Here is a 14,502-nt window from a genome sequence, read left to right as displayed (position 1 = left end):
TTGATTTGTCCCGTTTGAAAATAACACTGTTTGAGTGGAGAACTGATGATAATCTCTGATCAGCTTGTATATTTGTCATTCTGTGCCAAGGCAGGCATTTAACCAAACTAATATGTACGTCAGTAGCATACATCCGCCACCACAGCTGTAAATTTTGAACTAGAGCCATCTGTGTGATGCAAAAGTGAATGACCATGACATACACAGTATATGCAAAAACAGTTCCAAAGTGTACAGTCAGTTGGTAAAATACCAGATTTAACAGAAAGTATAAAACATACAGTACATGTACTGTGTGTCTCTAATACTGTGGGCCTGGAATGCATTTCAGACAAGCAGGAATAAAACATGCACTCAGATGAAACTGTCAGAGAGAATGGTGGAAGGAGAAGATGGACAATGCCTTTCCAAAATCAATGTTGAAATTGCAGCTTTAACCAAGGTAATGAAATTAGAAAAGGGAGATTTCAGATTTGAAATTCACTCACTTAACAGAGAATGTGGAGTAGTATTGCTTTTAAATCAGCACAATCTCTACTCTGCACCTACTCCTTTGTGGCAGTTTACATTTTAACTCGGGATACTGCATAAGATAAGAGCTATCTGTCCCAAGCGATTCACCTGGTTCATGACGAGTGTGGAGTGGAATTAAAAAGGGATCTGGAACTTGCTAAGCATCTAAAAGAACCCTTGCAGAAGAACATTATTGAAGCTGTGGACCAACTGAGGTTAAATGTCTTACAGATACAGTAGAAGCTCTTTATCCAAACTGCCTAATGCAGCATGTTCCATTTTCCTGGAGTGCTTTGTATAAAATGGATAATGGAGGTGCAGGGGTTTTATACAGGTTTTCTTTTTTTTTTTTTAAAAAAGCTTTTTATCAACAACAGGCAGGTGTACATAAGGTATTATGAGACAAGGCTTTTCTTAGCTCACATTATCATAACAAAACTCAAGTCCACTTTGACTCCATTGGCCCTTATATAATGAAAGTTCATAGAGGTATATCACAGCAAAAACATAGAAAACCATAGTGATAGTGAAAGCATGGTAAGTCACAGGTAAGCATGTTAAAACACATACAGCGTATGTGTGGTAAATTATGGTTCCGCATTAACCATAGTTACTTATGTTTCCTATGTTAGCGTCCACAGCCAGTGTTACTGTTGGTAACACCCGATATTCCAAAAATTACGTCTTTTTTTATTAATAAAATAAATTGACATTTATGACACTGTTCTTTACTGTTTTTAATTAAACCATGTAGTTCCAGGAATAACAAACTTGAAATTATTCATAAAATAAACTTTGAAAATACATGAACTGTGGAGCAGAGGTTAATAACTCATGAGTTAAAGCTTCGTGAACAGAACCCATTGTCTCCTACTGGCAGCATAGATTAAGTGGCAGGAAATCAGCTTAACCTGAAAAAGAAATAAAATAAAGCCTGGAAAACAAAATGATCAAGGTGCAAGAAAAGTTTTTTGATAAGGCTTGGTTATTACACCAACTCAAGATTCGTATTCCTGTGTACCCATATTCTCTCTAGGTCTCTGACAGAAGTGCGTCAAAAACTTGCTTCAGACATCAGGCAAAAAGCAGATGCTTTAAACTGCCTGTGTCTTTCACTTGAGCTCAGTTCAGATAGTGCTGGATACAAATACAATCCTAAATGTTTTGTGCCAGAGTAAGTACGATTTTCTTCACAGCGTGAGCTAAAAACACACACACAGCATCATTGTAAACATTACTGGCTCAAGCTATTTGGTAATAACCACCCTGTAAAACAGCAAGTCTATTAAAATCTCACTTTGCAAGTCATCATGCGCATTAAACGCCATCAATTAATTGTGGTACTTAGTGTCAAACCAGTTTGGATAGTTCAACACTGTGGCTACAATGCCTTCTGATATATTATATATATATATATAATATAGATATATATATATTATATATATAATATATATATATATATATACTTTCTCAAAAGCTATTTTAATAAATAAAACTTTAATAAATAAAAGCATTTCATCATGAGTATTTCAGTAGTTCAGTATTTGTTCTATTGGTACTCAAGTTTAGTTCAGTGAGAGTGTAGGGTCCATTATGAATTAATGTAATCCCCTTAAAGCATTTTTAAACCTCCAGAACATTCTCAAAAGACATTACAACCTGCAACACTTTTTTTATCCTTTAAAACATGTCAGAATTCAACAGGGGTTTAACATAAAACACAAAAAGTATTACAAGCCTTAAGAAAGTTTGATTGAATGTTTCCATTGAACTGGGAAATAATGCAGCTGCTGTGGGTTTTTTCTTTTCTTTTTTTTTTTACTGAGCTGCTTCCACCTCCTTCACACTACACTGATGCAAAAGTCTTTTAAAACACCATTGTGATTGTTTGAATATTTTCATCCAATGAGACTTCTCCTCATGTCATAACCAAATCATAGAGCTGTCATCACTCATCAAAATGTTTACCTAATTGTATGTTTTTTTTAATTATTATTTTTTTTATTTTTTTTTACCTGTGTGACTACATTTTTACACGTTTGCAGTTTTTTTAAAACTTTTTATTGTGGTGCACTGACTAGTTCTTGGGAACATTTTTGCTGTGTACACTTATTGTTACAAACATATGGGAGCTTGCTGTGGACGTTTTTTTGTTTGGTTTTTTCTTTATTATTTTATTTTATTTTTAAACGTGCTGCTGGCTATACAGGAGTGTTGCTAACATCTGACTACACAGGACAACGCAACTTTCCTATTCTATCATTCTTTAATTTTAAAGATCAAAATTGGTTGCATATCGGCAGCTATTGTGATTTTTTTTTTTTTTTTTGAGAACTGTTTTTTTTTTTTAATCTCTTTGCTTTTTGGAGAGCTGCTTTTTTTTTAATCGTCTCTGCTTTTTGACCTTCCTCTCTTCTCGCTACTACCTCCCCAATTTCTTGCATGCAACATTTTACTTGTTTTAAATTCGAAATTCCTTTTCTTACTATTTAAAATAAAAACATAAATTTTATCAAGTGCTTACCTGTGTTGTCTACTTTTCAAAGCTATGGTGTGGACCTAGTTCAACGCACCTGAAAAAGAAAGAAACAAAAGGTTACAGGTAATTGTTGAGAACAATAGAACACTGTGTACAGTACCTGAGCTGTTTGGAAAGTATTCTTCCCTCACATGTTTTTCCGGGACCTGGTGCCCGTAGCTCCTCCACCAGGTGGCGCAGTCTGGCTCTAAGTGGTGACACATATTGCCTTTTTTGCAGTTAAGCAATGGAACAAGACTTAAAACATTACTGCATCGAGATGTATGAAAAATGTAGATTCATACTGTAGTAAGGGAAATGTAAACAAGCCATTTGAGCTGCAGCACGTACTCTCTTAAAGCTTCTACCATTTGATACAGAGACAGACATTGCAGACATTATAGCTTACATAACAGTCAAGGCAAAAAATAAAAATAAAAATCTTGCTTATTATACACATGTTTATAAGACACTGAACCCGTTTTACTAGTTATCATATAGTGTCAAAAGATATAGATCTGCTCAATAAATCAATAATGAATAAAGGACTAAGCAATCTGTTTAACAAATAACGACACAAGTTAAATAAATACGGTAAATGTTTGGTGTTAGTTACGTTTAACAACCTGGAACACACCCTTTGTATCGAAGTAAATATTTAACATTGCATTTGCCACCTGTAAATAACGGTAAGTAATTGCAACAATGGATTTCACGAGCCAGTGTCAGGTCAGATTTATTGTAGCAACAGACCATAGCAACGCGAGGAGTACCTGGCAACGCCAATTCTGTCCACGAGGATCGTGTATAAGAATGCGACAGCAGGCAAAGTTTATACACAGCAGAGAAAATCCCCCAGACTTCGTTGAAAAACGTGGAATTCGACTGTTAAAATGGGCTGTGGGAATTCAAAAACTACGGCCGTGCAACCTGCAGTCGAAGAAAACAAAAATATCTGTGATGACAAAACGCAGGTAGAATAAAGACAGTACATCGTTTATTTACTTTATCTACCACTTCATAGTAAAACCAGCATAGTTACAGGTATATAAACTGTGTATTGTGAATCTGAATGTCATCATGTACTTAGGTTAAAATACAGTAAACTATCCAGTTGATAAAATGTTTGTACAGCATCGTGGAATACATCTTCAGGGTACGATATCTAGTTGCATTTTAACAAATAGCGTGTTACCTTACACTATTATCATATGAAAACCATGCTGTATAGTTTCATTTAATAGTCTATAGTACGTTTTGAAGTATAATATAATACAATATTGTGTTTTTGACGGTAGTACTGTATTTTTATGGAATCAAAAAAGGAAATATAAGCGAATGTATCGATGTTTCAGTGTATCTGCAATCAAAATTATTTATAGTAAGTTATTTTTCTATGGTAAAATATAATACAGTGCTCAGTGGTCGGGGTTGGTAAATGATGAATGCAGCCAGTGACACCGTGCAATGTCCTTGCAATGTCATTTTTTTTTTTTTTTTTTTTTTTTTTAGGGCAAAGTTTACTCAAAATTAGACTGTGGTGTTAGGAAAGAGTCAGCTGCATCAAAACGCACAACTGACAGTGGCTTGGGGCTGGATGGTGAAGCTGTACATTTACCTGGAGCGGTACCAAATAAGCTATCACCTCTCAGGGGTAAGCATGGCACCATACTAAATCCCAGGGAGAAACACCAGCTTAATACAGAGCGGCAGTAATAGATGATGACCGTTGACCCTGATATTGCAAATGATGAAGCTGGAGCTTCCCCAATAACACGTTTTGATGTTGAAGCAGCAATAGCCACTGATTTTTAAAATATACTGCATACCTTAACAACTCTGCCTTTAGAAATTGAACCCTCATATACCGTTTAGGAATCTGATAGTTTCTCTGTTTATCAACACACGCTATCCTATCAATGCTTGCTTTTCATTCAGATGATTATGCCATGAAAACAGTTACAAATGATTGTCTGTCTGCTTTATCATCTTTTTCAAAAAGTCTAATTATATGACAATTGCTGCAAGACTTGTAAGCTGATATAAGGTAAAGTAAACCACTCCATTTTCCCAGGTAACCTGCCTGAGACATCAACAGCAAAAATGCATTACAAATAAATATTAAGCATAAATGAAAATGCACATTTCATATCTTCACTGTCATACAGTGCAGGTTGGCAGGTGCTTATGTATCCAAGATTACACAAATGACTGATATTTCAAAAGGAATCATTTCAAAGGTGACTGAAGCTTATGCTGGAAAACAGAAGAGGCCCTGCAGATTTCCAAATCTCAAACTCTTGCAAAATCTGCTCCTCTATAACATGTAGCTCTTTCAGTTCCTGGAGCAAACAGGAACTACTGCATGGACTATCACATGTATATAGACAGTGTTACAAGTTTTTAATATGAATTAAGCATGTTTTCTGCTATTTTTCATGTGTAGAGCAGTAGTAAACAATGTCTCGTTGGTTAATGTAGGTGGGCCTGTTGGCCTTCCTAAAGACTCCAAGGAAAGACAAAAATCATCAGACATCATGGAGGAGCTCGTAAAGCAGGGTATCATCCAAAGCCACCCCCGACTTGTGAGAAATGGCGAAGCCTATGATATTATGGCAAGTACTACAATACTAACAGTTTGTATCTATCATACATGCAGGGCTGCATTCCTTTCAAATGTGTTTAATTTGGAGACAAATGCAACAACCACTTGGCATTTACAACCTCACTAAGTTTGCACCATTTTTTGTACAGTGAGAAACTAACTTTTAATTTTACAGAAAAGTAGTAAATGTTGTTCAGCATGTTAATCCCTGGGGGAGGTCCTAGCCACTGAAATGGCTTCACATATTTAATATAATAATTGTCCTGGGGGAGAGCAGCAGCAAGATGAGACACTTATGCAATATTACAAGCTCATTTAAACAGATAACCTGAAATGGAGGTACCTTATACAAGTTTAGCATAGTAAAATGATAATACATTGTAATAAAGATTAGTGAAAGCATGGTAACGCATGGGTAATCATTGTAACATACAGACAGGTATAATAAAGAATATTAAAAAAATGTGACTAACTATTATAGACCATGGCAAGTGTACAATAACCATAAGAAAGACTACTTACTGAATCACGGGAGAATATTTCTTGTGTTTTGTTTTAATTTGTAGGTAGAATCATCTGAAAAACAGTTGAAGAATCCACCTCTCCGCTTGGAGACACTGAAAACTAAGAAGAAACGAACCCCTTTAACAATGGAGGACATTGAGAAGAAAATGAAGTCAGCAGAGGAAAGGCGGAAGGTACTGTAACAACCCCCACTGTGGTAAAATATAGTTGCGTGTTTGCTTCCGTGTTTGCCTGCTTGCAAAAGGCTCAACAACTATTTGCTGAAATGAAAAAAGATTAACCATGTATTTGGCAACACTCTGCTAAAGCATCCATCTATTAGTCATTAAGTTGTATTCATCTAGGTAAAAAAAAACTCCTTTGAAGAACAGTGGCATGGCCAAATGGTTTCATAGGATTAACATACTGTTTGCTCTTTATGGGAAACATGTTACCATAGGTGCAGCACAGAAGATACCCAAACAAACTTAGACATATCAAGTGTAATCATCTATGTAAATGTTTATTATGGTAAAGCCTTTTATCATTTATTTTAAAATGTTAACCTCCAAATTCACTGCGCTTAAAAACAGGTCATTGCTATTATACACCATTACTTTAGCTGGAAACAAATTAAAATAAGTGTTAAGTGTTTTAGTCTCTTTTATTCCCTGATATTTAAATAAATGTAGACATTTAGCTTTTTACTTTGCCCTTTTCTGTGGTAGTCTCTATGGTTGCTGGTGGAATGCCTTTTTTTCAGCTTCAACTAGTTCCATTTCATACACTACAATGAATCAAAAGAACAACTATATTTTTAACCTAGATTTTGGTTTCTTTTTATAGACAAGGGAAGAGGAGCTAAATAAAAGACTGCGAACCAAAAAGCCACTTAACAATACTTCTCAATCCAGTGATGAGACAGAACCTACTGAAGCCACTGAAAAGGGAACACAAGAAGCACAATCTAGTATGCAGGACAAGGTATTAGGCATGGACAAGTCGGTGAAGAACAGTGAAGAGGGTACACATGAAGTAGTTTCTAGTATTGTAGACAGGGGATTAGACAAGACTTTGGAGAGAAATGAAGCTCCTGTGAGTTCAAGGAACACAGACACAGAGTGTGACAGCATGGCTATAGAGGCAGATATAACCTTCAACAGTCCAAACGACAGTAAAGCTGATGATTTGGATGACATCTTTTAATCCTCAATGTATTTTGAAAAAAAAAACTTTAAAATTAAGGTGTCATTCTAGGTGACTTATGAAAATGTATCAACATTACTTTGGTACTGACCATATCTGATTTGCCAAATTCTCCAGTGAGTAAAGCTCTGGAGTCAGAGGGTATGTTAAGTAACTGAGCTTCTCACGGCAAGGATTTTTCCGCTCACTCGGATCACTGATCGAACCTGCTCAGGAGAAACAGAACTGAACCTGCTGTTAAGTGGGTTCTTTTACTGAGCTGCTCTGAGTGGCTCACTTACTTAATGCACCCATTGTTTACAAACTTACAATGGTTGTCATGTTAAAGTTTGCATTTATGCACTGTTCAAGTAGACAAGTTTTGTTCTCCTTTTGTTTTGCTGCAGGTAAACGATCACTGTGTATTGAGTTATTATGATTTTTCTCTAAAACCTGTCTTTACCTGATTTTCAGCTTTGTAAGAATCCTAAGCATTTGGACATAACAGCCTTCCTTATTAAATGAAATCTGTCAATGCCTTTTCTATCTTTTGACTTTGCCTTGTTTTTACCATAAATATTATTTAATCAAACCTGTAGTGAATGTTGTCTCAGGGTGGTTCTCTTTACATCCAAGCAGTATGTACCATAGGGTACAATATATGCACAGAAAAAAACAACAATATTCTGTAGAATATGTAATGTTGAATATCCATTTCAAATGGTTACAGATAGTAAACACAAAAATTGAGCTTGGATATCTCCGTAAGAGCACTAAAACTCCACTTGAAGCTTAAACCAGTTGCTATGGAAAATGGCATGTAACGCTATGTGGTAGATACAAATAAAAAAATCTATAACTAGAATAACCTGAACCAGACCCATGGGGCTGCATACAGGGAGACAATAGTGTAACATGAGTGGGGTATGGAGTGTCCATGAGAGATGGCATGTCAACTAGATACACAAACATGTAGCTTCACTACTAATAGTCTGGTATGTTCATATCATGGTTACGCGTTGTGTAATTATTGTATATAAAGGCGTAATAAAACATTGGGTTACCTTACCTTGTTACCATGGTTCGCTGTAAAAGTTGTCAATTCCACTTAAGAATGAGTAATTTCTTGAAAGGTGTATACCAAAGCTTTAACTGGATTGGCTGCACAAGCCACTTCTACAAGAGGAAATACCCACAGAGCTAAGCCCAATAGTTTTCCTTTACAAACAGTCTTGAGAAAGAATCAGCTATTCCAGGGAGATTGTTTCTTTACTTTGCTTATTTTTTTATGCCAGAAAAAAAAGTGTTCTTATTGTGCTGTCTGCTTACTACTTTAGCACCTTTGGAAGTCTAATAGTGTTTTTGTTATTTTTACGAATATAATAAAGGAGCCATGTGGTTTGCATGTTAGGTAGGACTACTTGCTGTACCCTTATCTCGACGATTGGCTACTTGTTGGCAACTCAACCAAACAGGTGTCACAAAGAATATGGCTTGTTCTCCCTCATCTACAAAGTGGGCTTCAGGTCAATTTGAAGAAATCAAGGCTAATGCCTCGACGGTCGTGTTAGCCTATGTCCGTACTATTGATATTTTGGGCTTAATCCTGGATACACCTTAGGAAACAGTCTGACACCCTAGAGGATCACAGACTTGCAAGCTTGCAACGATTTCCATATTACTGTTGATAATCTTTGGGGGGGGGGGGGATCAAGACCGTCATGAAGGGGGGAGACGTGATACGAAACATACTGTTAAACAATATTTTGACATTTGTGGTGAGGGGGTGAGGGCTCGGACCCCAGGACCCCTGGGGTTAGAAAATTACATTTGAATCAGCCTATTGAGCTTGAGGATAGGGTTAGGGTTAGGATTAACTAGGTCTCACGAGCTACATTGCCTCTGTCATGTCAGAGCACTAGCATACCACAAAGAAAGTTGTGTAAATCAGAGCAGCTCTTCATGTGCCATGGTGCTGATAAGGTTGGGCAGCCAGTTTCTAAATCTAGATTAGCTCTGTGGTTCGTAGATCTTATCCGGCAATGTCATGCTAGGGTAGGTTTGCCAACGCAAGTTTAAGGCACCAGTGCTCTGCTTCCAAAGAGCACAATAGGATATTTAACGACCAGTGTAGACAAAAACAAACATAGAAAATTGTAATATTAGCTTCTCACACTAGATGGCACTGTTTTGTTCTTTTTGGAGCAGAACTAAACTCATCAGTGGCACCAATAATTATTTAAAGTTAAAGATGAGCTAATTAGTTTTAAAAATTTTTGACATAGTCCGTTAACGTTTTATATATATATAATATATATATATATATAGATATATATCAATAAATTTTAAAAACTTGAAAGATAAACTTTTTTATGTTTTTACAAGACTTGTATAATTATCATTAAAACTAAAACATTATACTGACAGATGGCGCGTCTTAACTGGAGCTACATTTATTTGTGTCAGTTTCATAACCTGTCAAGGTTGGGATGTAGTAATTGCCAAATATATATAAGAGAAGAGCTTGTAACATGTAATGAAGAAGGCTAAATATTGAAAAAAGAAGCTTTGTTGGTTTTTTTTGTTTGTTTTTTTTACACAAAAATAATATACTGTAGAAACACTGTTTAATTGTATCGCCATGGTTAACTAAATCAGATACTGGTGCTGGCATGGGAAGAAAATACAAGATTTTAATATTTCTTGGGTAAATGTACTAATGTTAGAAGCCCATATTTAAAACATTAGCTTTACTGAGGTTTTGTCAAAGCTTCAACAAGGAGGGAGGAAACTTGTGCACATGCAGATAAAAAAATCAACTCAAGTAATGTAACCAAACTGGTAAACAGCAGAGTGCACAAAATAAAAAACTATGAAATTATGTTGTAAGCATTGCCCCAGGACACATACTGTAGTAAACATGATACACGCACATACTGTTTTTACACTTTTTCTGATTTGATTGTATTTTACTGGCATACTGCACTTGCTGTCTGTCCTATGAGACTGCAGTACCATGTGTAAACTATTTAGATCAGTTTCAACAGGACCTCCACACGTCATATGATCCTGATGTATCTGGGGTTAGTTTTCTGTTAAAATATGCATGAAGCTGAAGATTAGTGTAACACCATAGCCCTGCTGTATTTCAAGGTAAGTTTATATATACAGTAAAAGACCACGTCAAACACCCTGCCCCTGCTGTAAATACAAGATTAAAGCTAGCAGTATCATGTACCATGAAATACAGCAGGTGCTATGGTGTTACACTAATCTTGTACTAAGGCTAATCAATGCTTAATCAAATGAAAAACTAACAAATATGCTCAAACAGTTCATAGGGAATCGTCAATTCAGAAAGGAGACATCCACAAAAGATTTAAAATGAACAATTCTTTATTGAATTTGACAAATGACTATGCCCATAATGAAACGTAATATAATTTGGTCCATGACCTTGTCCATTGACGATCGATAGCCGCCCCTATATGCTGACCGAACTATGATGTAAATGTATATTGACTGAATGATAACTGATGCCAGCGAGCAGGAGAAGTGGCACTCTGAGCCACCTGACAAGAGCGCTACAAGATGGAGGCAGGGGAGGAGGACCAAACAAAGAAACAACCAGGAGGCATAGACAAGAGGGCTGTTTAAAGCAGGGGTCTCCAACCCTGATCCTGGAGAGCTACTAGGTCTTCTGGTTTTCATTTCAACCAATCTCTCAGTTACTTAATGGAACCAATTATTGGCTTAATTATCCAAGATTAACAGGTGTTTCAGATCATTAGCCACTGATGATGTAAAGACACCTATAAAATCTGCTGAACAGGTGCTCTCCAGGACCAGGGTAGGAGGCCCCTGATTTAAAGGAACAGCTTGATTACGTATGTGACAGGTGGGTGGAGTCTTCTATCAGAAACACAACATAGTTTCCAATAAATCAAGCAAAGCTTTTTACATAGATAAAAACACTGAAAAACATTAAAAAGTACCAATGAGCAATAAAAAACGAACAACACAATTAAAACAATAAATCAATAAAACAGAAGAATCATGAAAATCTGATTTAGATAATCATGTGATTTAATTAATCTTAAACAATATTCCTTAAAACAATCCTTAAAGAGCCCAATGAGTCAGAATGTTGGATTTTTTCATTTACTGTAATACTAATAGAAATGTAATAAATATTATGAAACTACAGATCATATAGCTTTTCTTAAAAAGGTGTCGTAATGGAAGCATTACCCCCCCCCCCCCCCCCCCCCCCCCCCCCCATTTATCACTGAAACCCCCCCCCCCCCCCCCCCCCCCCCCCTTCTTGGTTATTGTGCTTGTGTTTCTGTGCTTTAATTGGGGATGTACAGATATTTCTAAAACAGTCAAACAGAATAAAAAATGAAGGTTGCTTTCCGGTATCTGATTAGTTTTGTCCTCTATGTCAATTCTTTTCCAATGGTCAGACGCAATATGAATCACTAAGAATGATGGCAAACATAAAAAACATACACATAAAATAAAGACAAGATCTCCCAAAGGGAAAGGAATATACTAGACATCTTGAAACAGAAAAATAAATACCACTCCACAAAAGCATGTGAGACCTTTTAACTGAGTGCTGGAGCAACAGAGTTAAAACTGATTATAATATTATAACTGACATATTGGTAATTATACACCATTTGTAATGAAAAGATTTGAAAACATTAATACAAGTATAAGGCTTTTCTTTATCAGCTGCTTTATCTTACTGTGACAAAGTGCCTGCCCCTGTGTGTATTTTCTGTATATGTTGCGTGTGTTGTGTTAAATGTTGGTGTATGGTCATTACTACATGGGATATAAACGGGTCTGTGTCTCACATGTGTTTAAAAATGTATATGTGTATTTAGGCACGAGGATTGCACAGCACTTCACGTGCAAGTAAAAAGTAATACCATGTGAGCACGGGGAATTGCACTTTATTAATTCACGTGCAGTTGTACCGCGACTCCAATTGAATGATTGATTAGCAATCGAGTCTCGGTACAGCTGCATAAAAGCTACATGTTTTTACCCACTCGGGGTTGGGTGTTCGGTGAGTGGAGAATGGGATAGGAGACGGAGGTAATAATTGTGATCTTAATAATAGAAGTAAAATATCTGCTCACCGTGTTTTTGTTTAGTATTAATCCGTTTTGTTTGTCTCTTTGTTTTGGCTGCCAGTGCCGTGTCCTGTTTTTGTCCTGTTTTATTTTGTAATAATAAAATGCGCAGCAGCGTATCCATTTATCATTTCCTCTCTCAGTACTGTGTGTTTCTTCTGGTTTGACATCCCCACTATAGCCGTCTTTGTTTATATATATATATATATATATATATATATATATATATATATATATATATATATATATATATATATATATGATATGTAGTGAATGATAGAGTTATGTATATGTACTGAAAGAATATCTAGATGGATTTATTTTTTTAAATCGTTGATAATATGACTATAATACCGTCTGCAGCGACTTTATGGCCTGACATTTAACTCGCAAGTATTTTGGAAATGGAAAGAAATGGAAATGTCACCTTTTTCACTCGGGAGAATTCAGGCCAATTCGACTCAAGTTGGCTGTCCATGGAAACGAGGGATAAGTAGGTGTAAGTTATTTTGCTAACTGTAATTGTTTGTGTTTTTTTCTACTGGGACCAGGGGGTTGGGTTGTCCACTTCAATACGTTATCATGTGTGCGGTAATGGCTAAAATGGTAACCACATGTTGATTAGTTTATAAGGTTAATATGATGGCAGACTGAATTTTTAATTTAAATGAATACACTTACCGCTAATTCACAGATCCTGATTGCACTAGTCTTGGGCTACCTTCTCTCAAGCAACATTAGGTAGTCCAAGATTTGTGCTAATCGGGGTCTGTGAAATCAGCCATTAGTGTAGGTATTCAGAGAACATTAGTCAGTTAAAACAGCTGATTAGTTGAAGAACAAATACGTTAGTGACATTCATCCCCTGCCAGGGCTATGAATTCAAATCATAACTATAAGAAATATTAATATAGAACACTATGACCTATATCCACTGTATGCATGCATAGACAGGATATGCTAAAGTAATTCTAGACAGCGTAATCACAATTGAATAAGACATTATTAGCAAATAAAGACAAATAAATCTAAAGAAGCTGAAGGACATGACATATCACTTCATTGACTGTTCACTATATAATAGTCCTAGAACATTTGCTGGCAATAGTAAAAGATAAGATTTATGAGGGTTTGAAAGGGGAGGGACATAATGGATGACTGACATAGCAGAACATCTGCCACCAGGATGTCAAGGACTACAGTGTCACACTACTTTACAAATTATGAAGTACTTGAAGACAACTACGGATTGTTCAGTAATGCTTTATTTGAATTGGGTCTTCATAACACCTTCATTAAAGCTGCATAACACATAACTATGAGCAGAATTCTTCAATACCATTTTCAAAGCTGACATTAAATGTATACATAGCATGTCGTCATAGTATTTGTTATAAACCAAATGTACTGGAATTTAAAATTGAAAAGCATCAATCAACACCTACAGTATAAGAACACAACCACTGAATGCAGGTAGTAAGCAAACTGAATGGTCACACATTGAAGAGTTTTATTTTGTCCTATGTTTTATTTCAAAGAATAGTAGGCTTTTTTTCTGTATGATTATGATCAAATTTTGTTTCAACATACAGTGCCTATAGAAAGTCTACACCCCATTTCAAAATGTTCACATTTTTGCCTTATAGCCTGGAATTAAAATTTTTTTTTTTCATTTATCAACAAATCCTACCCACAACTTCCAAGTGAAAAAAATATTCAAGAAATTTGTAGAAAATTAATTAAAACTAAAAACTGAAATAGCTTGGTTGGATAAGTGTCCACCCCCCTTGTAATAGCAATCCTAAATTAGTTCAGGTGTAACCGATCACCTTCAAAATCACACACCAAGTTAAGTGGCCTCCACCTGTGTTAAATTGTAGTGATTCACATGATTTCAGGATAAATTCAGCAGTTCCTGTAGGTTCCCTCTGCTGGTCGTGCATTTTAAAGCAAAGACATGAAACTCTGAGGCGCTGACAACAAAATGTGAAAAAAGTTCAAGGGGGTGTAGACTTTCTATAGGCACTGCA

At 36.0% G+C, this 14,502-nt stretch overlaps 1 protein-coding gene and 1 long non-coding RNA gene across 2 annotated transcripts; one reads left to right on the top strand and one right to left on the bottom strand.

Moving 5' to 3' along the window:
* Positions 1–319: 319 nt before the first annotated feature.
* Positions 320–6,244, bottom strand: LOC121314825. Its single transcript, XR_005950162.1, has 3 exons — positions 6,159–6,244; positions 3,038–3,086; positions 320–1,424 (listed from the first exon to the last, which is right to left on the bottom strand). It is a non-coding gene; the product is annotated as an uncharacterized LOC121314825 (long non-coding RNA).
* stmnd1 (stathmin domain containing 1) lies at positions 3,824–7,929 on the top strand. Its single transcript, XM_041248526.1, has 5 exons — positions 3,824–4,005; positions 4,544–4,685; positions 5,513–5,646; positions 6,203–6,334; positions 6,987–7,929. The coding sequence occupies exons 1-5, from the start codon at positions 3,925–3,927 to the stop codon at positions 7,344–7,346; spliced, it is 849 nt and encodes a 282-aa protein (XP_041104460.1). The 5' UTR covers positions 3,824–3,924; the 3' UTR covers positions 7,347–7,929.
* Positions 7,930–14,502: the final 6,573 nt, after the last annotated feature.

This window comes from Polyodon spathula, chromosome 4 (genome assembly GCF_017654505.1).
Source record: "Polyodon spathula isolate WHYD16114869_AA chromosome 4, ASM1765450v1, whole genome shotgun sequence".
NCBI lineage: Eukaryota > Metazoa > Chordata > Actinopteri > Acipenseriformes > Polyodontidae > Polyodon > Polyodon spathula.
The sequence above is the reverse complement of the archived record's forward strand: the minus strand, read 5'-3'. Positions and strand labels throughout refer to the sequence as shown.

Excerpts from the sequence above, each read along its gene's own strand:
- stmnd1 (XM_041248526.1), top strand. The coding sequence starts at position 3,925 with ATGGGCTGTGGGAATTCAAAAACTACGGCCGTGCAACCTGCAGTCGAA. Across the intron at positions 4,686-5,512 it reads TAAGCTATCACCTCTCAGGG|GTGGGCCTGTTGGCCTTCCT; the intron begins GTAAGCATGGCA and ends TGGTTAATGTAG. Across the intron at positions 6,335-6,986 it reads CAGCAGAGGAAAGGCGGAAG|ACAAGGGAAGAGGAGCTAAA; the intron begins GTACTGTAACAA and ends TTCTTTTTATAG.